This window comes from Marmota flaviventris, chromosome 4, assembly GCF_047511675.1.
Source record: "Marmota flaviventris isolate mMarFla1 chromosome 4, mMarFla1.hap1, whole genome shotgun sequence".
NCBI lineage: Eukaryota > Metazoa > Chordata > Mammalia > Rodentia > Sciuridae > Marmota > Marmota flaviventris.
Genome location: NC_092501.1, coordinates 88,714,438 through 88,741,957, shown reverse-complemented (window position 1 = coordinate 88,741,957; position 27,520 = coordinate 88,714,438). Strand labels below are relative to the sequence as shown.

The 27,520-nt window shown below is 37.7% G+C and overlaps 1 protein-coding gene and 1 pseudogene across 4 annotated transcripts in view; both read left to right on the top strand.

Moving 5' to 3' along the window:
- Parp4 (poly(ADP-ribose) polymerase family member 4) overlaps nt 1–27,069 on the top strand; it is a 92,993-nt gene extending 65,924 nt beyond the window's left edge. For 2 of the 4 annotated variants that reach the window (XM_027941540.2, XM_071611367.1), the window contains exons 29-34: nt 1,009–1,104; nt 1,665–1,787; nt 4,791–5,807; nt 8,770–8,869; nt 23,977–24,109; nt 26,681–27,069. In XM_027941540.2, coding sequence (XP_027797341.2) covers nt 1,009–1,104; nt 1,665–1,787; nt 4,791–5,807; nt 8,770–8,869; nt 23,977–24,109; nt 26,681–26,873 — 1,662 coding nt within the window. In that variant the 3' untranslated portion in view covers nt 26,874–27,069. Of the gene's footprint in view, nt 1–1,008; nt 1,105–1,664; nt 1,788–4,790; nt 5,808–8,769; nt 8,870–11,323; nt 11,463–17,295; nt 17,557–23,976; nt 24,110–26,680 lie in introns of those variants that run through there. The other 2 variants (XR_011707356.1, XM_071611368.1) reach the window with 2 other exon arrangements.
- On the top strand, nt 20,177–21,840 carry LOC114097582 (elongation factor 1-delta-like; annotated as a pseudogene).
- Nucleotides 27,070–27,520: the final 451 nt, after the last annotated feature.

Here is a 27,520-nt window from a genome sequence, read left to right as displayed (position 1 = left end):
TTCTTAAATTGATTTACCCATGGAAATGTAAAGTGAAGATAGCTGGATAGAGAAGAATATGGTGTCAGGGACATTCATCACAGTACTTGTAACATCTATGCCTAGAACGGATGTAGGTTGCTCCATGAATGTTTGTTGAATGAATTAATGAAAGAACTAATTTAAGTCATTTCCTGAGAATTCTGTGATCTTCTGCCTGTGAGAAAGAGTTTGGAGAAGGGCTTAAAGAACACTAAGTGCCCTTAGTAGATGTCATTTTGGATCTCATTTGTTGCGTTACTATTTCCATTTTAATGAAGAAGCCCAGGGGCAGGATGGTGGGTAAGCTACCTAAAGATGCAAGGCAGAGCAAAAGCCCACCTGGCCCTCTCCTTACTGTACAGATGAGGTCCCTGGCTGAAGGTTCCTCCCAGGGAGCCACCATGACAGACTGCTGGTCCCTCAGAGACTATGATCTTATATGGGCATTAATATTGAACACATCCCAAAAGAAGATGCCAGTGTATCATTCAGGACCTGGATAGTCTTGCTGACAGTCACAGTAAAATTGTCTTCTGTTGCCATTGTTTTTGACTGCTTTGCATCCTACTTGACTTTGATCTCCGAGGGCAACCAACCAGCCCTGCCTTGAACAATTCTGAACAAGTCACTCTGCCTCTGCAATTCCTCAGCTTTACAATAGGAGCTACAGACTGCTTGTGAGAGAATGAGGAAGCTCTCTATGTATGAGAGCTTTTTGTAAATTATGGAGAGCTATATAAATGTGAATTGGTTTTACTGTAACTTTGCTAAGTCACTTGATCCCATTTCACAGGAAATGTTGAGTTACCTACCTAACATATTTAGACAGGATCCTGACTTGATATTTACTTTTAATACTAATTATAAAATGATTTACTTGTCATAGAAAAACACCTTTTCAGATTATTTAATACTCTTTTAATTGATTGTATATAGCTAAACAGAAATAAAACAGGGTGTGGTTTTATTTGTTTTATTCTATTCTAGATGAAGAAACAAATCTTGAAATCTCTGATTATTAAACTCAGTAAAGAAAACTCTCTTATAACACAATATACAAGCTTTGTGGCAGTTGAGAAAAGGGTATGTATTATTGTTAACTGAAGGCTAAACTGTTTTATTTGTACACATTAATAAAGACTTTCTTGTTCTGATTCTTGGTGACGATGCCCGTGGGCCTCAGAGCCAATGCCTCCAGTAGGAGATGCTTCAGTCTAGGACTTATGATGATCTCTCATAAACAACATATCTCTAAATAAACAGAATATCTCAGCATTTTTAATGTTATAGTTATTAATTAGCTACTTGTATACTTTAAAAATATACTACAGTTTTATTACATTTTGGCACTTGTCATCTTTTATTAATCTAAGTAAGACTCTAAAAAAATAGAAAAAACCTAGATTTCCCTTACCCATGGTAGGCCCTTTCTCCTTCATAAGAGGAAAAATATGTAAAGCACAGCACCCAGTGAATGCTCTATAAAGAGGAAATCTTCTCGCATGAGCCTGTCAGCTGTCTCTTTTTCTTGCTTCATACACCCGTATGTTCCAAACCCAATGTCTGCAGGTCTTTACAATGTGTGATAATCATTTAATTTGATAATATCCTTTTAAATTTAACCCAATTGTGATTCAATATAGGATGGTAACGACTCACCTTTTCCTAATATTCCAAATATTCCTGAACTTATTGCCAAAGAAGATGTAGACTTTTTGCCGTATGTGAGTTGGCAGGAGGAACAACCAGAGGCTAACATGCCACAGGTAAATGATAATTACCAAATACAATCATTTATTGCATAAGAATGGAGATATCTAAGGCAGCATGTTATTAGGTGATTTCATGGTTTTATGAACTCTTTAAGTCTAGGTCCCAGTCACTGAATGCAGCCTTTAGATGCAGCCCAGAGATGTAAACAGATGTATAAGGCTGCTGCTGGTCAAACACGGTATACTATTTCACAACAGTCTTTTTTTTTTACTTTTTGGTCCTGGGGATTGAACCCAAGGATGATCTACCACTGAGCTTCGTCCCTAGTGCTTTTTGTTTATTTTTTGAGACAGGGCCTTGCTAAGTTTCCAGGCTGACCTCAAACTTGTGATCCTCTTGCCTCAGCCTCCAGAGTTACTGGGATTATAGGTGTGCACCAGTGCACACAGCTACAGTAGTCTGTTTTTTACTTTTGTATTATTTTTAATTTGGGGTATTAGATATTGAACCCAGAGGTGCTTTACCACTGAACTGCATCCCCAGTTTTAATTTTTTATTTTGAGTCAGGGTCTCACTAAATTGCTAGTCTGGCCTAGAATTTGTGATCCTCTTGCCTGACTGCCCAGTCACTGAGATTATAGACATATGCCCCCATGGCCTGTGGTAGTCTTTTAAAAAATTTTTTTTTAATTAATTCTTTTTTTTTTTTTTGTATGTATACTAGGGATTGAATCCAGGGAGCTTTACCACTGAGCTAAGTCCCCAGCCCTTTTTTGGGACAGGGTCCCACTAAGTTGCTTAGGGCCTTGCTAAATTACACAGGCTTGCCTCAAACTTGCAATCCTCCTGCCTCAGCCTCCTGGAATTACAGGCATGAGCCACCATGCCCAACTCAGCAGTTTGTTTGTTTGTTTTAAATAAGTAGCAGTACAGTCTAAAGTAATTGTGAAGTACAAACATAATCAATAACATAGTCATTTATTATTATTATCATCATCAAACATGTTATAATAGGATTGTTAAACATGAAAAGGTACTTAACTTCATTTGTTGCAAAGAGAAATGTAAATTAAAACTGCCATGTGATTTCATTTCAAGTTGGAAAAGATCAAAAAAGTAGATAATTAAAGCAGGGCATAGTGGTATATACCTTTAATATATATAAATAACTGGGGAGCTGTAATATATCTAAATAACTGGGGATGCTGAGGCAGGAGAGTCAAAAGTTCCAGGCCAGCCATGGCAATTTGACACCCTGTCTCAAAATTAAAAAATAAAAAGGTTTAGGAATGTAGCTCAAGTGGAAGAGTGCCATTGGGTGTAATCCCCAGTACCACCCCTCCTCCCCCACAAAAACCCTAGGTAATTGAAAGTAAAATCTAGTGGTTAATACCATAGACACTATTGGCCAGAATGCTTGAATCCCAGCACCTGTGTGACCTAAACTTCTCTTAAATGCCCTAATTTTAGGAAATGGGCATTATACAGGTTAAACATTCCCAATCTGGAAAAATGAAATGCTTCAAAAATCCAAAAAAATTTTAGTACCAACATGGCTCCATAAGTTGATAATGTCACACCTAACCTCATGTGCCAAGTCACAGTGAAAACACAGGTGCACTAAAAATATTGTATAAAATTACCTTCAGGCCATGTATAAGGTGAACATAAACAGAAATGAATTTTGTGTTCAGATTTGGTTCCCAAATATATATATATTATATATGCAAATATATATATATTATATATATGCAAATATTCTAAAATGAGAGAAAAATATCTGAAATATGACACATTTCGCATAAGAGCTTTTCAAACTAATAAAACTTATCTCAGGACTGATGTGGAATGCAGAAAAATGACATCATAATGCATTTCCTTTTTCTTTCTTTTTTTCTTCTTCTTCTTTTTTTTTTTTTTTTTTTAAGTTATGGCAATTGAAAACCCAGGAACACTTTACCACTGAGCTATATTCCCCGACTCCCCCACCACCACCACCCCTTTTCTTGCTTAGGACATCACTAAATTGCTGAGGCTAGTCTTGCATTTGTGATCCTCATGTCTCGGCCTCCTGAGTTAGTGGGATTATAGGCAGCTCCATAACATTTCTGGCTCATAACAGGTATTTAATACATGTTAGCTATAATTATTAAAAGGGGTCTTTGAGAAGCCAGGCATGGTAGCACATGTCTGTAATCCCAGATACTTGGGAGGCTGAGGCAGGAAGGTCATGAGTTTGAGACTAGCCTCAGCAATGTGGAGAGACCCTCAAGAACTTAATGAAACCCTCTCTCAAAATTAAAAAATAAAAAGGATACAACAAACTAGAACTGGTTAAACCAGAAAAAATAAAAATAAAAAATAAATAAAAAGGACTTGTGATGTAGCTTTTGAGGTAAAACACCCAAGTCCAATCCCTAGCACCAAAAAAGAAGACTAGAGTAACTTATTTCAAATTCTAGCTTATTTTAAGGCTAATTTACAGACCGCAATTACTACTTATTGTAAAATCTTGGGCAAGTCACTTCTGTGGTTCTTAGTTTCTCATCTGTAAAATGAGGAGTATTTAAAATTTGTGATTCTAAGAACAAAGAGAGAAAGATCTTTCTGTATATTGACTGCTGATATTCTCTCCAGGTCTCAGATTCCAAATTTATAAATTGCAGTGTTTAAAGCCAGGTGTCGTGGTGCACGCCTGTAATCCCAGTGGCTCTAAAGGCTGAGGCAGGAGGATTGTGAGTTCAAAGCTAGCCTCAGCAACAGTGAGGTGCTAAGCAACTCAGTGAGACCTTGTCTCTAAATAAAACACAAAATAGGGCCAGGGTGTGTGGCTCAGTGGTTGAGTGCCCACGAGTTCAATCCCTGGTACCCACCCCCCCCAAAAAAAATTACAGTGTTTTGCATAAATGATTTTGAATATATCGAATATGTTGGTGATCCTGATTCTGGAATCATGCTTTGAGACAACAATTGATTGACTACTGGAAAGAATGTTTTCTTGTTTGTTCATTTTATTCTGTTTTTCTTTTACATGAATAATTCTCCCATCTGGTCAGCCTTTTTCAGCATCCTCTGAATGGAATGAAGAACCATCACATAAACGTTTGGCTAAAAAAAAAAAAATTAAGATGCCTAAATTGGAAGTTTCTGAAGATTTTGAAGTGGAAAGTCTGGGAAAGCCATTGATGAATTCACTTTTACGAGCAGGATTTGAAATATCATCAATGAAAGCTATACCACAAAGCCTGTCTGTTTCCACATTTGCTTCTGGTTCACTCCCTTTCCAGGCTGCTGACAGAACCTGTTCTGCTTCCCTCTCTACTCCCAGCATACCTCCTCAGAGCAGTTGTCTTTTTGGTTCTCTTGCATCTCCCAAACAGTTTGGCCTACAGCTTGGCCAAGGAACCAAAATTTCCTTTGAGTCGGGGTCTCTTCCCAGATTTCCTCTTCAGGACCCACCTTTGAGTGGGTCTAGGAGATTCCTTAGCTCACAGAAGTTTTGTCTAGATAAACCTCATGAAGATAATATGAGCTTTTTATCTGACATCTCCCCTAGACTGGATTCTTCTCTGCAGCAGATTTCCTCTCCTCCTACACTTCTTTCTTCTTTTCATCTCACTGAAGGTTTTGGTATTCATCCTCCCTGTCCTCCCTCTTTTCATCAGTTTCAAAATTCCCTAGTACCTCAGGACATCAACTACAGGCTGACAACGGATACACCTGTGCTGGCTTCTTCACCATCAAATGCATCTGAATTAGAAGTTTTTGAAGATTTTCAAATTTTGGCAAGTTCAGGTTTGCAAGAAGTGGCACAGTCTTTGGGTCTTGCATCATCAGATTATTTGGAAGCACATTTTTTGACTCCCTCGAGTTGTGAAAATTTTTTTGAAACATTAGATGATGAAATACCAGTACCTCTACAGTGTAGATTTTTGAAAAAGGAGGAGAAATCTGATGTAACAAGTGATTTTTGCTCAAGCTTTCATTCACAGGAAGATGAGGATGATGTAGACGGCAAACAAAGCTGGCAGAATTTTGTGCCGTGGGCTGAACTATTCAGTCTACAGACTGAGGTATTGTCTTATTTATTCGTTTGTGTATACTAGTACTGGGGATAGAACCCAAGGGCACTTTACCACTGAGCTACATCCCCAGCATTTTTTGAGATAGGGTCTCACTAAGTTACTTAGGGCCTTGCCAAATTGCTGAGGTTGGCCATGAACTTGAGATCCTTCTGCTTCAGCCTCCAGAGTCACTGGGTTACGGACATGTCCTACGACATCCTGCTAGCTCTGTAGTTTAGCACAATGCTACTCAAGTCTATTGGTGTTAGAACTATTTATTACCAGTCTATTGTGAAGTGAAGGGCTTGTGCCAGCATGAAAGAAAATCTTGCTTAAAAAACCCAGTCAGCTTAATGAAAGTGTCCTTGGTGATGAATAGTATTTATTATTAACTATTAGACCATATCTCATGCTAGTCAATGTTGATATTTCTCAACTAAAAATTAGCATCCCTGAAAAGATCATGGGGTAAGACCTTAATTTCCTTGATTCTAGCATTGATGAATTGCAATTCATAGAAATTTCTTGTCATGAAGTAAAGCAAAGGTGCCATGAATAGACTAAACATTTTCACATAAGGTATTGGGAATATAGATATTATTCAAAATGTAATATTGTAGTAAAGCTCATCATTATATTTGCTAACCTAAGGAACATGCTGTTTTAGCTACTACACTAAGACCCAGTCTTACATTCACATTTATTTGTTTCAGTGTAAATTAATTTAGTAAAGTGGAAACGACTCAGTTTAGTATACAACTATAGTGCTAGTCTCAGCCCTACCACTTTGTGATTTGGGGCAAGGCAGATAACCTGAGTCTTGCTTTCCTCATTCACATTATGGGGATAATAATGGCATCTACCTCATAGTGTGTTTTTGAAGTTTAAACAGGACAATAATAGCCTCCCAACTTCCCTTGTTGAGATAAAACACACAGAGGCCTGTAGGGAGCAGTATAGCCAATAATTGTCCAGAGCATGGGGTTCTTTTTTTTTAATCTTTTTTGGAACTGGGGATCAAGCCCAGGTCTTAGTGAATGTGAGGTAGACGCTTTGCCACATCCCTACCTGATACTGTTATTTCTATACTTGTTGGATGTGGTGGCACATGTTTGTAAATCCTAGAAACACAGGACACTGAGGCAGAAGGATCACAAGTTCAAGGCCAGCCTTAGCAATTTAGGGAGACCCTATCTTTAAAAAAAGGGGGGGATTTAAGATGTTGCTCAATGATAGAACACCCCTCAGTTAAATCCCTAGTACCATTAAAAAAGAAAAAGAGGGGTTGGGGTTGTGGCTCAGTGGTAGAGCACTTGCCTAGCACGTGTGAGGCCCTGGGTTCAATCCTCAGCATCACATAAAAATAAATAAAATTAAAAATAAAAGTAAAAAAAAAAAAAAAAAGGCATTGTGTCCAACTACAACTAAAAATATATTTTTAAAAAAAAAAAAAAGAAAGAAAGAAAATACAAGAAAACTCCAGGTCTATATTTTTATAATTAAAATTTTGCTAAGAAAGGACTGGGAGTGGAGCTCAGTGAAGAGCCTTGCCTAGCACTTATGAGGCCCCGAGTCCCATCCCTAAGCATTGAAAAAAAAATTGCTAGGTATGTTTTTATATTAAGTGTTCTTTCCACAAATAGAGATATAACAAAAGAAAAGGGTATGGAAGGAAACTTTTGAAAGTTGATAAATAAGTATATAGCATTGATAGTCATTATGATTTGATGGTTTCACTGGTATATGCTTATCTCCAAACACATCAAGTTGTATACATAAATATTTGTAGTTTTTCTGTATTTTGATCACACCTCAACAAAGTGTTTGTTGTTGTTGTTGTTTGTTTTGTTTGGGTTATTGAGAAATAAACCCAAAGATGTTTTATCAGTGAGCTATATTCCCAACCCTTTTTATTTTTTATTTTATATTTTCATATGGTGCTGAGGCTCAAACTCAGTGCCTCACATGTGCCAGGCAAGTACTCTACCACTGAACCACAACCCAAGCCCCAGTTTGTTTTGTTTTTGTTTTTGTTTTTTGAGACAGGGTCTTGCTAAGTTGCTTAGGGTATCACTAAGTTACTGAGGCTGGCCTCAAACTTAGCAATCCTCTTGACTCAGCCTCCCAAGTCTCTAGGATTACAAGTGTGCATCACCATGCACAGCGAAGTGGGTTTTTTTGTTGTGGTGGTGGTTTTTATTTTATTTTACTTTATTTGTACCAGGAATTGAGCCCAGGGGCCTTTAACCACTGAGCCACATCCCCAGCCCTTTTTCATATTTTGTTAGAGACAGGGTCTCACTGAGTTGCTTAGGGCTTTGCTAAATTCCTGAGGCTGAGTTTGAACTCTTGTTCCTCCTGCCTTAGCCTCCTGAACCCCTGGGATTACAGGCATGCACCACTGTGCCCAGCTAGGAATCATGCTGTTTAAAAGTTGAAAAACATTGATTCAAAGCATTACTAGAGCCTGGCATAGTGGAGCACCCCTGTAATCCCAGCTATTTGGGAAGCCAAGACAGGAGGATCACAAGTTCAAGGCCAGCCTGGGCAACTTAACCAGACCCTGTATCAACATAAAAAAATAAAAAGAGCCATAGCTCCATGGTAAAGTATCCTGAGTTCCATTCCCAGTATCACAAAAAAAAAAAAAAAAAGTGTTTCTAGAAGAAAAAAATGTATAACACCATTTTTAAAAGTCTATATACATGAGCCTCATTCTAGCCTTTTTATAAATGTCACCAGATACTTAATCTCCATAGTACTTATAAGATTCCAGACAATATTGTCACTAGTCTATGAAAAACTTTTATAGTAAACTTTTACAGTAAACTTTTGATTTTACAGTAATAAAAATTTCAAAAATGTCTTAATTAACTGAATAAAAATAAATGGAAACCCCAGCCCTCAAATAACTTCTTATGTGTTGAAATTCCAATAATATGACTTAAATTTGTTTTCTTAAATTTCATAGGATGGATTCTGGAAACTTACATCAGAACTAGGACTTATATTAAACCTTAATACAAATGTTTTACATGAGTTTCTTGAACAAAAAGGCATTCGGTCTCTAGGTAAGTTGTTTTTCAATTTATTAAGTCACCATTTTCATTCATTTTTCCATTCGTTCAGAGAATGCTCCTAATTATAATAACTTATTTTGTAAACTAGTACATTCATATAATAATTATGAAAGTTATATATGAATTGTCAGCCATCAAAGGAAATAGAAGATGGCTTTTAGTCATATCTTTAGTTCTAATTAGGGAATTACTTATGCCAATTTATTAGTATATGTAGCACTAACTACTGAGGAAAAATAACCCTAAAATCTCAGTTGAACACAATCCAAGATCACTTTCTTACCCAACCTCAGACAAATATTGGTCAGCAGGGAAGGAAGTTCCACTCCACATAGTCATTTAGAGATCCTGGCACCTTCTTTATTGTAAGTATTCCATATTCAGCATGTGGCTTTAAATTAAGCTAGTGAGAAATCACCAGGCTCTTGAGGGTTTTGCATTTCTAGATAAAGAATTGCAATGTCCTTAGGATGCCTAATGAAAGCTGGAAGCACATCTCCCATGTGCTCTCCACCCTGTGCCCAGAAAGGACCCTCAAATCAAAGCTGTGCCCAATGCCCTCAGCCACCAGCGATAGTCCTACCATCTGCAATTGGCTCACTTGCTGCTACACCCTTATAGCCAGATCTTATAGCCCAGATGGCAACCACGCAGCTAGTGTGGCTGGGCTCTGCAGTCTGGCACACACTCATCACTGGGGGATTGAGTGGAGGAAGTAATTCTGAGCCCTCAAAGCCTGATATCACTTACCAGGAGCCTCAGGGAACCCAGCCAGCATAGCAGCAGCAGCTTGGTGGCCCTTGCTTTTATGAGATAAAACAATTTTTGGAGTGTGCCCACAACCAGAGTAATGAAACTGGTTCTGAAATAGTGTAGAATGGCAAATGGATTAGTCTAATCAAGAAGTTCAAATTTAATAAATAGAAAATTGGCTCTAATGAACAAGTTACTTTAGCATAAAAATGTAATTGATAGTGAAAATATGAAATGTAAAACCACACATAGCTTCATTATTTCTGAATGGCAATGGAAGATACTATTATTTTTTATTATTTTAGTTGTCAAAGGACATTTATTTATTTATTTATTTACTTACTTATATGTGGTGCTGAGAATTGAACCCAGTACCTCACACATGCAAGGGCTCAACCACTGAACACAACAACAGCCTGGAAGATAGTATTCTAACTGTTTAGAAGTTCACTGAGGGGCTGGGGATGTGGCTCAAGTGGTAGCGCGCTCGCCTGGCATGTGTGCGGCCCGGGTTCGATCCTCAGCACCACATACAAACAAAGATGTTGTGTCCGCCGAAAACTAAAAAATAAATATTAAAATTCTCAAAAAAAAAAAAAAAAAAGAAGTTCACTGAGTTGGTACATAATTTGGTTCTGGACAAATGTTTGTGTGGCCTCCTTAAATCAGCAATCTTGATGATATTCTTTGTGAATTACTTAGAATAAAGTGATCTTCCAAAACAAAAAAATAAAATAAACTTAAGCTAGTAGGGCTGGGAGTATAGCTCAGTGGTCGAGTGTGTGCTTACCATGCTCAAGGCCTTGGGTTCAATCCCTAGCACTGAATGAATGAATAAATGAATAAAAATTTAAATAAGATATTACTTTTTATAGAGAGTGCTAGGGATTGAACTCAGTGCCTTTTACATGCTAGGCACACGCTCTATCACTTAGCTATAGATACCCCCAGCTTAAAAAACAAAAGTAACCTAGTAAAAGGGAAAAAGAAAAAAGATTACCCTGGTATCATCCACTAGTCAACAGGAGGAAGAGAAAGAAAATGTGGCAAGATGTACTCATATAGCCCCACCCATGTACAAAGTTTCTGGGAAATAAACTTTTTAGCTTTGTGTACAGCGAAAAGCTTTATTTTTTTCCCCCCCAATACCGGGGTTCTACCACTGAGCTACATCCCCAGCGGTTTTTTTTGTTTTGTTTTGTTTTTTAGAGAGGGTCTCACTGAATTGCCAGTCTGTCCTCAAACTTGTGGTCCTCCTGTCTCAGCCTCCCAAATCACTGGGATTTCAGGCATGTTCAACCATACCAAGCTGCAAAATAGCTTTAAAGAGGATCTAGCCAGTCTCTGCCATCTGCCATATCTGGTTGTTCAACCTCTGAATCTGTTTCTTATTATAATAATGAAGGTGATGGATGAAGAGGTTCTGGACATTACTAAACCAGCAGGTGGTTTGAAGATCAAATACTAGCCTTGGGGCAAGAGGTGTATTTTATTTCATTTTATTAATTTTATTTTTCTTTTACTTTATTTTATGTGTCATTTGTATTGGGGATTAAACCCAAGGGCACTTAACCACTGAGCTACCTCCTCAGCCCTTTTTATTTTTTATTTTGAGACATGATCTCATTAAGTTGCTTAGGGCCTCTCTAAGTTGTTGAGATTGGCCTAAAACTTGTGATCCTCTTGCCTCAGCCTCCCAAATTGCAGGGACTGCAGGTGTGTGCCACTGTACTGGGCTGTTTTATGTTCTGAGATGTTGTCCAGGCTGGCATTGAACTCCTGGACTCAAGAAATCCTCTCACTTCAGTCTCCTTAGCAGCTGGAACTACAGGTGAGCAGCTAGAACTACCGGTGTGCACCTAGCTATAAATTTTCTTTAAAATAAAATAAGCATTATTAAATTACTAGCCAGTATTCATATACATAGAATAGCAGTGTCTAACCATCACCTCTAAAATGTTAAGGTTTCGTATTCCAGGCCAGATGGTCTGGCAGATGTATAGCCTGTTTGACTTGCACTAATAACATTTTTATCAGACCAACTCTCTTGCCAATAACAGTTATTAAATCTAAAATATTGAAAACCCCCTCCTCAAAGGCCTGGAGAGCAACAAAAAAAAAGGCAGAAACTAAAGGGGACACAATCCTTCAAAGAAGGAAAACACACTGGGTGAACTCCACATCTATCTAGCTTTTCATCTAGAGAGAGGAACTTTTCAGCTCATGAGGCTCAGGACGGGTTAGAATTAAAACAGAAAGTTTTTGTGGGTCAGAGTTTGAGACTGACAGAATGGCTGGAATTAAGGGAGAAAGGAGCGGCCACAGAGTGGGGAGCTCTGAAATCTGCATACAAGTTCCCCTCAGATCCTGGGCTCTCCCCTAATCTACCCATATACAAGGTATGAATTCAAAGAATCCAGGAAAAAAGAAACAACTGGTTGGCTACAGAGCTGAGCAGAGATTTCAGCTGTTGCCCAGTGCTGGGGAGACCAAGTTTGGAGTTCAAGTTAGATGTGATAAATGTCTCAAACTTTCCATTTGAAACACCAAAAGGTCATAAAGACCGTATCTCACCAGGTGCGGTGGCGCAGGCTGTAATCCCAGTTTGGGAGGCTAAAACAGGAGGATCACAAGTTCAAAGCCAGCCTTAGCAATTTAGCGAGGCCCTAAGCAACTCAGCAAGGCCCTAAGCAACTCAGCGAGACCTCATCTCTAATAAAATACAAAAAAAGGTTGGGGATGTTCCCTGGTACAAAGAGAGAGAGAGAGAAAAAAAAACAAGGAAGGGGAAGGGAAAGAAAAAGGAAGGAAGAAGGGAAAGAAGGAAGGGAGAGAGGGGAAAGGAAGACTACCTCTCATGATGAAAACTATATCACAGAACAAAGTGGAAAGCAAAAGCAAAATAGGCCCACCGAAACAAAGCTGGAAACTAAGTCTTCACAAGATTCACTGGGACAAAACTGAACGCTAGAGTAAGATATAATTCAGAGTCTCTATCAAGTATCATCTTTAATGTTCAGGATAGGATTAAAGTTTAATAACATAGGAAGAAGCAGGAGAATATGACTTATCATCAAGGGTTTTTAAAAATGGTCTTTAAATGCTGATTCACACATAACACAAATGTTGAATTAACAGACATAGAATTTAAAACTGATATATAAATATAATGAAGGATTTACCAAAAAACAAGAAGGATAATAAAATGTGTGAATAAATGTAACAATCTCAGCAAATAGCTGAAACTATAAATAGACACAAAATGAAAATTCTGAAACTAGAAAATACAGTATCTGTAATAAAAAGGTCATTGGGTTGGTTTATCAATAGACTACATCAAACTCAAAGTATAATGATGTGCTCAATAAAAATTATTCAAACTGAAGGATAGGAAGGATAAAAATTAAGAGTTAATGATCTAACTCAGTGATAGAACACTTGAATACTATGTGTGAGGCCCTAGGTTTGATACCTAGCACCATAAAAAATAATAAAAATTATAATTAAAAAAGAACAGAGCATCTAAGACTGGGGAGAAGATATCCCAAGGTTTAATATTTGTGTAATTGGTTGTCCATATCATATGGTGAAAGGGTAGAAAAAAGTATTTGAATAATGACAAAAATTTTCCTAAAATTGATGAAAAACATCAACTTACACATTCTAAAAACTCACCAGAATTCCAAGCAGGATAAATACAAAATGATCACATTTAGATAGACCATAGTCAAACTACTGAAAACCAAAGATAAATCTTTTTTTTTAAGATAAAATCTTAAAATCTGCAAAAGAAAAAGGAATCATTATATTCAAGAGAACATCTGTGGAACACTCACTGAATATTATGAAGTGTTACCTGATTTTTTTTTAACATTTTTTTTTTTACCATGTTATCCATTTTTTTTCACATCTTCATACATGTATTTTGGTGTTACCTGATTTTTAGAAGCAAAAATTAAGTCAATTAAAATCTTTAAATTAAAGAGAAAAGAGATCATCTTTAATAATATTATATAATTCACATCAGCATTAATGGAAGCTGAAAAATAATAAAATTGTTCTTTTGAATTTTTTTTTTTTTTTTGAGATGGGGTTTCATTTTAATCAGGCTGGCCTCTAACACTTGGGCTCAAGTGATTCTGCTGCCTCAGCCTTCCCAGTATCTGGGTGTATGCCACCACTCCTTAATGCAATATCTCTAAGGTACTAAAAGGAAAATAACCTGCAAACTCAGAATTCCATATCCAGCAAAAAAATGTTCTTTTAAAAATAAAGGAAGGCAGGACTGGGCTCAGTGGTATAGCACTTGCCTAGCACATGTGAGGTACTGGTTCCATCTTAGCCCTGCATAAAGATAAATAAATAAAGGTATTATGTCCATCTACAACTAAAATAAATAAATATATATATATATATATATATATATATATATTTTTTTTTTTTTTTTTTTAAATGTAGGAAGGAGCTAGGAGTATAACTTAAGTTTGCAATCATTCTGTCTCAGCCTTCTAAATAGCTGGGATTATATGTGTGCAGCACTGTGCCCAGCTCCTAAGAAAATATTTATATTAGTTTGAGGTGGGCAAGATCTTTTTAGACAGCACATGAAAGGCCTGAAACTTTAAGGGAAAAATAGATCAATCAAATTTCATCAAAATTAAAATCTGTTCATCAAAAGGCATTATTTAGAAAATTAATGGATAAACCTCTGACTGGGAGAAGATATTCAGAGAGCATATATCTGGCCAAGCTCTGATAATCAGGTCATTACACAGTCTCAAAAAAGACAAAATATGAGCAAAAAACATGAATAGACAATTCACAAAAAGAATTACCTCTAACCACAAGCCGGGTGCAATGGCACACACCTGTAATTCCAGGGGCTTGGGAGGCTGAGGCAGGAGGGTCAAGAGTTGAAAGCCAGTCTCAGCAAAAGCAAGGTGCCAAGCAACTCAGTGAACCCTGTCTCTAAATAAAATACAAAATAGGGCTGAGGATATGGCTCAGTGGTTGAATGCCCCTAAGTTCAATCCCCAGTACCAAAAAAAAAAAAAAAAAAAAAAAAAAAAATTAGCTGTAACCAATAAGTACATAAAAACATGTTCATCTACACTAGTAATCAGAAGGCTACAAACAAAAACCACAGTGTGATTCTATTACAAATCAATTAGAATGCTGAAAATTTAAAAGATTGACAATACCAAGTGATGACTATTGGTAGAAAAGTAAATTACATTGTATTTATAAAATTAAATATAAGCATACCCTTTAACTCAGCAATCCTAGATATTATGGACTGAATGTTTATGTCCCTCCAAAATTCATATTTTGAAGCCCTTACCCCCAAAGTGGTGGTATTGGGAGATGGGACATTTGGGAAGTGATCAGGGTTACATGAGGTCACAGGGTATAATAAGACAGTAATATAAAAACAAATAGTATATGATTCTACTTACCTGAAGTACTTAAAAGTAGTCAAATTCATAGAGACAATAGATTGGTGGTTGCCAAGGATAGGAAAGAATAGGAAATAAGAAATTATTATTTAGTACCGCAAAGATCCAGTTCTATAAGCTGAAAAGAGTTCTGGAGATGAATGGTGGTGATGGTAGCACAAGTGATGGTATTCACAGTATGAATGTGAATAATAACACTGAACACTTAAAAATGAGGGCTGAGGTTGTAGCTCAGTGGTAGAGCATGCTTGCCTTGCATGCATGGGGCCCTGGGTTCGATCCTCAGCACCACATAAAAAAATAAATAAAAATAAATATATTGTGTCCATCTACAACTAAATATATATATAAAATGATAAAATGAACTGGGCACAGTGGTACATTCAGTAATCCCAGTGACTCAGGAGGCTAAAGCAGGAGGATTACAAATTCAAGGCCAACCTCAGCGATTTTGCAATCTAGGTCCTCAGCAATTTACCAAGACCCTGTCTCAAAATAAAAAGTAAAAAGGGTTGGGGATGAGCTGGGGTTGTGGCTCACTAGTAGAGTGCTCACCTTGCATGTGAGCTCTTCACATGTGAAGCAGTGGGTTCGATCCTCAGCACCACATAAAAATAAATAAATAAAATAAAGGTACTGTGTCCATCTACAACTAAAAGAAATATTCTTTAAAAAGTGTTGAGGATGTAGCTCAGTGATAAGTACCCCTGCATTCAATTCTCAGTATCAAAGAAAAAAATGGGGGGCTGAGGAATGCAACTAACTTAGTAGTAGAGTTTTTGTCTAGTATGGAACAAGACGCTCAGTTCAATCCCCAGCATTGAAAAAAACAAGATGAAGAAAAAGAAAACACCAACAGAATTGTTTGATTTGGGGGGGGGAACCAGGATTGAACTCATGGGCACTCAACCACTAAGCCACATCCCCAGCCCTATTTTGTATTTTATTTAGAGACAGTGTCTCACTGAATTACTTAGCACCTCACTGTTGCTGAGACTTGCTTTGAACTCACAATCCTCCTGCCTCAGCCTCCCAAGCCACTGATAATGACAGGCATGAGCCACCATGCCCAGCAACAGAGTTGTTCTTGACTTTTAAAATCAGAGCTGCCTTTTAGACATTCAAGACAAATGTATAATTTGTTATATGAGGCAAGAGCTCAGGGGAGAGTTAGAACTGAAAAAGACTTTGGGGAATGTCAATGTTATTTAAAGATCTGCTTCTGGTGGGCACAGTGATGCATAATTATAATCCCAGCTACTCAGGAGGCTGAGACAGGAAGATCTCAAGTTTGAGGTCAGCCTCATCAACTTAGTGAGACCTTGTTTCAAAAAATAAAAAAGGCTGGAGATGTGGCTCAGTGGAATAGTGCCCCTAGATTCAATCCCCAGTACTGGAATGAATGAATGAATGAATGAATGAATGAATGAATGAACGAACGAACGAACGAACAAGCAAGCAATCAAGCAAGCAAACCAGCCCTGGTTGTAAATGAGATTATCCAAAGAAAGAGGGTAGCCAAAGCACAGAAGATAGCTTAGGACCATCCTTGGGTACACCAAAATTTAGTGGTCAGACAGAATAGCAGAGAAACTGAGAAGAAACAGCCAGAGAACTAAGAGGAAACCTAGGGAGAACAGAGTCACAGACACCAAGAGATTAGATTTCTTTTGAGAACTGTGTACTCAGATCATTTGCCCACTCTGATTTGTTTTCATCTGTTTTGCAACCAACTTTCTGCATCCCCTGCCTCATCACTTCTCTCTCCATCAAAACCAGGGCCTCACACATGCTAGGCAAGTGCTTTACCACTGATTTACATTCCCAGCCCGGTAAACAGTTTTTCTTTTATCCTTTATTTAGGTTCTGGGAATTTAATCCAGAGGTAATTTACCCCTGAGATACATCTCCAGCTCTTTTTGTTTAATTTTGTTTATTTGCTATGGCTAGCTTTCAAATTTGCAACTCTCCTACCTCAGCCTCCTCTATTACTGGGATTACAGGTGTGCACCATTTCACATAGCATGATTTTGTTCTTTAAATTGATGATTATGCAGTATTTAAGTATTTTATCATCTTATTATTTCAATTCATATTCTTGAATAGAATAATATATTGTTTATTATTAATATCACTTAAAATTAAGATTTTTTATATAATTTTTTTTAAAGAGAGAGAATTTTTAATATATATTTTTTTTTTTTTTAGTTTTCGGCGGACACAATATCTTTGTTTTGTATGTGGTGCTGAGGATCGAACCCGGGCCGCACGCATGCCAGGCGAGCGCGCTACCACTTGAGCCACATCCCCAGCCCTTTTTATATAATATTTTTAAAAATTAAAAACCCCATTAAATTGAACTGCTTTTGACTCCTTTGATTTTCTTTTGTGGGACAACATATTTTTTAATTAAATTTTCTTCTCCTGTATTAAGAAAATTATGCCATTAATAAAAGCCCTCTAATTTTCTGAGGAGTCTTGGCTATCTCATTGACTTTAAATTAATGGTATTTATGCAAAATGTGCGAATTATGCACAGGACCTTTTAGCTTAACCAAAAATATATTTTTTTAAAAACCATTTTTTCCGCAAAAAACATCACCCAGAAAAGGAAATATATTTGAGTCTTTACAACATTTGATATTGTAAGTGTGCTCTCAATTACTTTGGTTTGAATAACAAAGTACCAATCTAGGAAGGTACTCAACCTAAACTGTCCTTAATTAGCTTGGGTTTAGAACTTATCTGACAGAAATCCTACAAAAGAAATTAAATTTGTTGTTGTGGTGGTGGTGGTGGTTAGCAGGGATAGAACCCAGAGCACTTAACCACTGAGTTAACATCTCTAGTCCTTTTTATTTTTAATTTTGAGACAGGTCTTTCACTAAATTGCTTAGGGCCTTGTTAAATTACTGAGGCTAGCCTTAAACTTCAGATCCTCCTGCCTTGGCCTCTCTAGACATTAGGATTACAGGTATGATTCATTGAACTCTGCAGAAATTAATCTAATACAAGTTTATTAAGTATCCCTGGGAGAATTAATTGAAAATTTCAAAGAATTTTCAATTAATGCATATATGGATTCATTTTTTTTTTAAAGACAGAGAGAGAGAATTTTTAATATTTAGCTTTCGGCGGACATAACATCTTTGTTTGTATGTGGTGCTGAGGATCGAACCCGGGCCGCACGCATGCCAGGCGAGCGCGCTACCGCTTGAGCCACATCCCCAACCCATTTTGACATGTTTAAATCATAACTACCATGATTGTCCCAGAATAAAACTAGCCACTTTTTCCTGTATAGTTTCCCAGCAAACTATAATTAGATAAAACCATTAGAGTGGCATGTAGAATTTTACAACATGACCCTGAATCCAGAGATATGCCCTGCTCTTTTATATCAGCTTAAGATAAACCAAGTACATTCCAGCAGATTGAAGTCACTTTTGTCCTAACCCATAAATATTCCCCTTTCTGACCTAAATTGCAAGGATTCAATTATACTGTCCAGGACCATACTTCCATCAGTAAATCTTTCTATAAATTGCATAATCCTAGATCTGTCTGCCTCTCTTTCTTTGATTGCAAGGCATCTTCAGGCTGGTCCTCACACACTGGACTGGGTTGTTCTGGAACAATTGAATATTCTTTAATGGACCTTTTGAAGATGACTTTCAAAAACAACATATATCAGGGAAATGTAACTTGCAAAATTATAAAGTATTTTCCTTTGAAAAGATGTGGGTTTGGGATGAATTGGAGTACATACAAGGAGTAGGGGCCTATGGATATAGGTCAGTGGTAGAGCACTTGCCTAGCATGCACAAGGCCCCTGTTCCATCTCCAACAGTGCAAATTGAAAAGGGGTGGGGCTTTAACTTTATAATATCTTGTTTCTTTTTTTAAATATTATTTTTAGTTGTTGATAGACCTTTATTTTATTTATTTACATACGGTGCTGAGAATCAAATCCAGTGCCTCACTCACACCAGGCAAGTGCGCTACTGCTGAGCCCCAGCCCCAGCCCCATATTTTGTTTCTTTTAAAGAACAGAAATTTAGATGGTGATTCTTAAAATCGATCTTTCAGAGTTGTTGGATTATGTGATGTTAAATAAGAAAGTACCTGACCCTTTTAAAATATTCATTAAACAATGTGTCGAGATGCATTCTACTGCCATGTGTAACTGATTGGAAAAAATTTTTTAAAAAATAGAAGGGAGACTTAGAAGAGAAGAAAGGGAACAGGGGGAGGAAGGGGAGGGAAAGGGGAAGGACTAGGAATGAAACTGATCAAATTATACTGTTCTATTGTGTGAGTGTATGAATATATTATAACATAAAAATAGAAACAAAAAATATTAAATGTTTGCTGTTATTACTAGTGTTGAGTTAAGGGTAAAAACAAAGTTACTATTTTTAAATATCTCTAAAAAGGATAACTTAATTTTTTTTAAATAGTCTTATAGGTGGGTGTGGTGGCTCATACCTTTATTCCCAGATACTTGGAAGGTTAAGGCAGGACAATCACATGATCACAAGTTTGAGGTTATCGAGGACAACACAGTGAGACCCTGTCTCAAAAAGGGTTAGAGATGTGCCACAGTCCGTCTGCAGCAAAATAACCCGGGGGTGACGAGCAACTTGTGTAGATTGATACGGCAGGAGTGGGAGCCGTTTATTGTAGGACAGGAGCAGTATTTATACATTCCACACAGCTTATCTAATTAGCATAAACTAGATGCATCAGTCAACCAATAAGAAATCTCCACACTTAATGGCTCACTGGTGTTACTTCACAAACCACTCTCTCTGGCATTTTGCCAGGCACCATCCAGACTTGTTTACAGACTCTAACAGAGATGTAACTCAGAGGTAGCGTGCTCCTGGTTTCAATCCCCAGGAGCTCAGTGATAGGGTGCCCTTGGGTTCAATCTCCAGAAAAGGAAGGAAGGAAAGGAGGGAGAGAGGGGAGAGGGAGGGAGAGAGGGGAGAGGGAGGGAGAGAGGGGAGAGGGAGGGAGGGAGGGGAAAGAAAGAGGGAAAAGAAAGAAAATTTTGAAGCAGATGGGGGAAAATGTTAAAAGTGACAAGCTCTGGGAAGTGGATAGGGGTATCTGTCATATTTTCTTATCTTCTACATGCTTGAAATATTTCATAATCAAAAAAGAAAGAAAGCTGCTGGTCCCTCTTCTTGGTTATGTAGGTGGCTGGCATAAAAATGGCTACAAACTTTCTAGTGTATGAGATGGTCTGGTTTGACAAGTTCAAACATGATGATGCAGAAAGAAAGTTCTATTAAGAAATAAAATAAATATATTTTTAAAAATGGGACTGGGATTGTGGCTCAGTGGTAGAGTGCTCGACAAGCATGCATGAGGTACTGGGTTCTATCCTCAGAACCACATACATGTAAAATAAAGATATTGTGTCCACCTAAAACTAAGAAATAAAATAAATATTTTTTAAAAAAAAGAAAGAAAGTTCTATGAGCAGATGAAGAGGCCTGTGGCTGTCTCCTCCCACCAGTGTTCGGGAGCCCCTGGGCTTCTGATGGGCCTGGTGGATACCACAAAAGCTGGCTGTCTGGATTGCCAGCCTGGAAGTAGAGAACCAGAACCTGCAAATCATGGTGCAAGATCTGCAGCAGGCCATTTCCAGGCTGAAGGCCCGGCTGAGCACCCTGGAGAAGAGCTCGCCTACCCACAGAGCCACAACCCCACAGACCTAGCATATGTCTCCCATGCGCCAAGTGGAGCCCCTAGCCAACAAGGTTGCCACACTTGCAGAGGATGATGAGGACAATGACATTGATCAGTTTGGCAGCAGCGACAAGAAAGAGGACAAGGAAGCAGCTTGCTGTGGGAAGAAAGGCTGTGGCAGTATGCAGAGAAGATGGCCAAGAAGCTCTTGCTGGTGGCCAAGTCCTCCATCTTTCTGAATGTCAAACCCATGGATGACAAGACAGACATGGCCCAACTGGAGGCCTGTATATACTCCATCCAGTGTGAACTAGTCTGGGGTACCTCTCAACTGGTGCCTGTGGGCTATGGCATCCTTAAGCTGGTAGAGGATGACAAGGTGGACACTGACCTGCTGGAGGAGCAGATCACCAAGTTTAAGGAACACATGCAGAGTGTCAAAAAAAAAAAAAAGAAAGAAAAGAAAAACATCAAGTGGCCATGTTGCAATGATACAAACATCTTAGATGGAAATAAAAATGATTTACCTGGGAAACTATTAGATCACTTGCTGTAGCTTTGATGATGATAGATATGGAAAGATTACATAAAATTAGGTTTGTGAAATGTATGATTGAAAAAATAGGAATATTTTGCCAGGTGGCAAACACCTATAATCCCAGCAATTTAGCAAGACTATGTCTCAAAAAATTAAAAAGAATTAGGAATGTGGCTCAGAGGTAAAGCACCCCAGGGTTCAATCCCCAGTACCCCCCAGATACCCACCCAGAAAAAGGATATTTCAAAATTCCTTTGTTTGCTTTTGCAGTGCTAGGGATTAAACTGGGGCCTCACATACTAGGGAAGCATGCTACCCTTCTGAGCTATGCCCTCCAACACCAAAGTCATCTGCAGATGTGTACCAGGGATTGAACTCAGGGGCATTCAACCACTGAGCCACATCCCCAGCCCTATTTTGTATTTTATTTAGAGACAGGGTCTCACTGAGTTGCTTAGTGCTTCACTTTTGCTGAGACTGGCTTTGAACTCTATATCCTCCTGTCTCAGCCTCCTGAGCTGCTGGGGTTACAGGTGTGGGCCGCCATGCCTGGCCCAAAGTCATTTTTTATATAAAGTCATTGCAAAGATATGACTTGTGTTAAAAGACAAAATTATGCCAGTCACAGTGGCACACACCTGTAATCAAAGCAGCCTGGGAGGCTGAGGCAGAAGAATCCCAAGTTTAAAGCCAGCCTCAGCAATTCAGTGAGGCCCTATGCAACTTAGGGAGACCCTGTCTAAAAATAAAAATAAAAAGGGCAGGGATGTTGCTCAGTGGTTAAGCACCCGCTGAGTTCAATCCCTGGTTCCAAAAGAAAAATAAATGACAAAATAAAAATAAATCTATTTTTGTAGATAGAGATAGCCCAGTTGAATTAGCTCCCATCTGCCTAATTTGAACATAGTTTGAACAGTTGATAACTTGTGATTGGCTTAGACCTAGGTACTAGTTGCAAGAGTAGATTATATCATTAGGTTATAATTCATTATGTATAGAGAAACCAGGCCAAACTTAAAATATGACAGAGAGACACCCAGGGGTGCTTAACCACTGAGTAACATCCCCAGCCTTTTTTATATTTTATTTAGAGACAGGGTCTCACTGAGCTTCCCAAGGCCTCTCTAAATTGCTGAGGCTGACTTTGAACTCGAGATCCTCCTGTCTCAGCCTCTCCAGCATCTAAGATTATAGGCGTGTGCCACCACACCCAATAGAGACAGCTTTTTTTTTTAATATTTTTTTTAGTTGTAGATGGGCACAATACCTTTATTTTTTTATTTATTTTTATGTGGTGCTGAGGATCGATCAAACCCAGTGCCCCACACGTGCCAGATGAGTGTGCTACCCCTGGGCCACAAACCCAGGCTCCAGAGACAGCTTTTGATCATAGTTTTTTTGTTCTTTCCCTCCTTCCTTCCCTCCCTTTTTTACTTTCCTTCATTTCTTTCTTTCCTACTAGGGATTGAAAATCCAAGGGCACTCTACCATCTATATCCCCAGCCCTTTGTATGTATTTTTTTTTTTTAATTTTTAAATATTTATTTATTTATTAGTTTTCGGCAGACACAACATCTTTGTTTATATGTGGTGCTGAGGATCGAACCCGGGCCGCACGCATGCCAGGAGAGCGCGCTACCGCTTGAGCCACATCCCCAGCCCCATATGTATTTATTTTTGAAACAAGTCTTGCTAAATTTCCCAGGCTGACCTTGAATTTATAGTCCTCCTACCTCAGCCTTCTAAGTTGCTGAGGATGTAGGCATGCAGTATTGCACCTAGCTAACACACACTACTTTTTTTTCTTTTGTACTGGGATTGAACCCAAGGGGTATTTTACCACTGAGCTTCATCCCCAGGACTTTTTATTTTTCATTTTGAGACAGGGCCTCACTAAGTTACTGCGGGCCTCACTAAATTGCCGAGGCCAGCCTCAAACTTGTGATCCTCCTGCCTCAGCCTCCTGAGTCACTGGGATTACAGGTGTGCACCACTGCCCCCAGTGAACACTTGCATTTTTAAAAAACACATATGAAAGGGATGAGGATATGGCTTGCCTAGTATGTATAAGGCTATGGGCTCAATCCTTAGTACTGCAGAATAAATAAATACGTAAATAAAAAATAAATGAACCAAAGCTGGAGTTTTGGCTCAGTGGAGGACCGCTTGCCTAGCGTGTGAGGCACTGGGTTCGATCCTTAGCACCACATAAAAATAAACTAATAAAATAAAGGCATGATTTCCATCTGTAACTACAAAAAAAAATTTAATGAATGAATGTTAATTCTTGAGTTTAACATATGTAAACATTTATTTTAAATTTTGATGATTCATTATATAGTAAAATATCTTGATTTGAATATATTATACTAATTAGCTGTAGTTACTGATCCCTATAAATAATTTGATACATGGGTATAATTGGTTAATAACCATTAGGACAATATGATAGGACAGATTCTAATTGTCCTCATTTTTTATTTAAATATTAGGCTAATTAAGGACCTTGAAGAGCATTAAAGAGTTTTATAATCTGCTAATATACTATGGTTGAATAGTAGTATAATCCTTTAATGGAACTTTTTAAATTAAATAGGCAAAATTTAAGTTACAGAGTATCCAATAGGAATAAAAAAGTGTTTTGCTTTCAGGTGTAAAAGGAAGAGAATATCTCCTGGACCTGATTGCCACATTGCTGGTACTACAGTTTCTTCGCACCAGGTTGGAACAAGAGGGAATAGTTTTCAAATCTCTGATGAAGCTGGATGATCCTTCCATTTCCAGGTGTGTGTTAGTCAGCTTTCTGTCACTGTGACATATAACTGAAAAATTCAACTTAAAGGAGGAAAGATGTACTTTGGCTTATGAGTTCAGAGGTTTCAGTCCATGATCACTTGACTCTTTTGTTTCTGGGCCTGTGTTGAAGCACCATGGCAGGGAACATGTAGCAGAACAAAGATACTCACCTCATGGTGGCCAGGACACAGAGGAAGTAGCCAGGTACAACATATTCCCTTTAAGGGCATATCCCTGGTTAGGTACTTTCTCCAACTAGGCCCCACCTCCTTGTTTCTATGACTTCCTAATGTCCCATTAAGTAACAAATCCATAAATGGGTCAATCCATTCATAAAGTCAGAGCTCTCATGATCTAGTCACCTGCCAAGGGCTGTACTTTTGAACATTGCTGCATAGGGGATCATTCCTTCACATGAGTTTTGGGGGATATTTAAGATCCAAACCATAAACACTGATGGTTTTTACTATAGTAATAAGCAACTCACTTGTATTTTCAACCATTTTTTAGATACTTACAAAAAACTACATGGAATTATCTTATATGTATGTACTACTTTGTAAGTATAAAGAGAATTTGTTCACAGGTGACAGCTTGCCCACAAGTTCCTGTGGTAGGCAGGGCTGACATGGTATTTTGCCTTAGGCTGCACAGGAAAAAGTCTCAGAGAGTATAGCTTAAACTGGAACTCAGATCTTCTGGATTCTGATTTGGTACTCTTAACTTAGTATGTTGATCCTGTATGCCTTTGGAATATCCATAAATGATTGTTGGAACCAGGTCCAGATGGTTCTTCTATTTAGGTCTTTTCCAACTATGACAGATATTAGAACAAGTGTTAATAACTTGAACTTTTTTTTTTTTAGTTGAGGATTTTGCTATATGCCCAGGCCAATCTTTATGTATGTATGTATGTGTATCTTTATGTATGTATGTATGTGTGTGTGTGTTTGTGTGTGTGTGTGTGTGTGTGTATATATATATATATATATATATTTTTTTTTTTTTTTTTTTTTTTTTTTTTAGTTGTTGATGAACGTTTACTTTATTCATTTATTTATATGTAGTGCTAAGAATCAACCCAGTGCCTTGCACATATGAGGCAAGCACTTTACCAGTGAGCCACAACCCCAGCTCTGCCCAGGCTAATCTTGTACTCTCAGGCTCAAGAGATCCTACTACCTCAGTCTCCTGAGTAGCTTGGGACCACAGGCACACACACCATCATAGCCAACTCTGAACCAACTTTTGAATTGTAATATCACAAAGTATAAACCAAGATTTTCAAAATTTATGAAATATATTCCATCACATTATTCTTTACTATATCACTATATTGTGAAAGCAAGATGTTTTATTGGCACTTTAATAAATAAAACTATTGTAAATAGTTAAAATATTTGTTTATTGCATATTGTAAACTTTTTTCCTGCTTTTCTAGTTCAGACATACCTAACATTAATGTACTAGTACATTAAATGGGGAGGATATCAACAAGATTTTCTTACTAATGGAATGGCTGATAAAAAAAAGTTTAGAGGCCATGGGCTGGGGATGTAGCTTAACATAGAATGTGTGCTTAACACATGGGAGACCCTGAGTCCAGTTGCCAGCACACACACAAAATTTGCCAGTTTGGTTTCCTAAAGAACTCAGTATGTCATACTACCTTTCCCAGCTCTGGCAGGAAACATCTTGTTTGCTTCTTGCCTGATTGAAGTGGTGCAGGGGTGGACTGTCTTAAAATTTCTGATTGAAATCATCTAGCTCTCACCCTGCCTGGCTATGTAAATAGACCATACTAAATTGAAAAGGGGGGAATAAGAGTTATTACTGCTGTTTGGAAATACCTGCCTCTTGTAGATCCAGATTTAAGTTTTTCTGGCATCCTAGTAAAAGCAGACCTTGAAAAAAATGAATATCATAGTTAATTCTGTGAGAAGACAAAACAATGAAAATGGTTTTAACAAAAAAAAATTTCATATAATGTCTGCATTTTACCATTGATTTGATAAAACTGAATATAACAGGTCATTTTTGGAACTTATGTGCTCTTTGGCAACTTTGGATGATTTTTTTGAAGTGATTGGGATTCCCAGGTCCTTGAATATGCTAATGTGCTGTACTACTAAACTAATCCCCAGCTCATTTGTTTGTTTGTTTGTTGCACTGGGGATTGAACCTAGGGGTGCTTTACCACTGAGCTACATCCCCAGTACCAAAAAAAAAAAAAAAAAAAAGGAGTAGAACAGAACAAATATAGACAGACTAGAAGAAGCAGCTTGAGTGGGCAGCAAAAACTCCTGAGGAACACAGTGGGAGTTGGGGAGTGATGGAAGCAGTAGACTTGAAAATGTACTGAATAACCTCAAATCCCCATGTGATTACTGGGAGAAGAACTCTCCTAAGATCTCAAGGAGAAATGCTTTTATTAAATATCTTAAATTTTGACAGAATCATTTTGTTTGATATAAGGTGAAGGATTTATTACCACATTATATTTCACTTGTAATTATGTTCTGAAATTGATGGAAACATTTACTATTTTTTTTAATCTAGGAATATTTCCTGGGATTTTGAGAAAATAAGAAAAGCAAGTGAATGGGTCAGAAGAATGGAAGGACAGTATTCATCTATCTGCCAACGGCTTGAACTGGGAAAAGACTGGGACTCAGCCACTAAGCAACTCCTGGGAATTCAACTACCAACCACCACTTCTTTTAACACAGTTCTTTATTACAGTCAAGGCTGAATCCAGTGAAATTGTATTTTTTTCAACTTTACTCACATTTGTATGTCAAAAATAATCAAATATTAACAGGTACCTATTAGGACATTTAATTATGACTTTATTCAGTATAGCAATCACTCCCTTTTAAGTAAATGGAAGCAAATTTGATTATTTTAAACAACTAACAAGCAATAATAAAATGAAAATTACAATGTTATACATGTATTTGTTTCAATGTTTTAAGGTGATGAGAGATGTTTTTTGTTTGATTTGGTTTGGATTTTTTTTTGCGCGGGGGGCGGGGGTATGTTCAGGAGTAACCAGGGATTGAACCAAGGGGAACTTAACCACCAAGCCACATCCTCAGCCCTTTTTATTTTTTATTTTGAGACAGGGTCTCGTCAAGTTGCTTAGGACTTCACTATTTTGCTCAGGCTGATCTTGAACTTGTGTCTCAAGCAATTTTTCCATGGATGATTTTCTTTTTGGTGTTGCATCCTAAAAACCCATTGCCAACTCCAAGATCATCTAGATTTCTGCTATTTTCTAGAAGTTTTCTGGTTTGCATTTTTTAAATTTTATTTTACCTTATCTTATGGTACTTGAGATTAAACACAGGGGTGCTTTACCACTGAACTATATCTCTGACCTTTTAATGTTTTATTTTG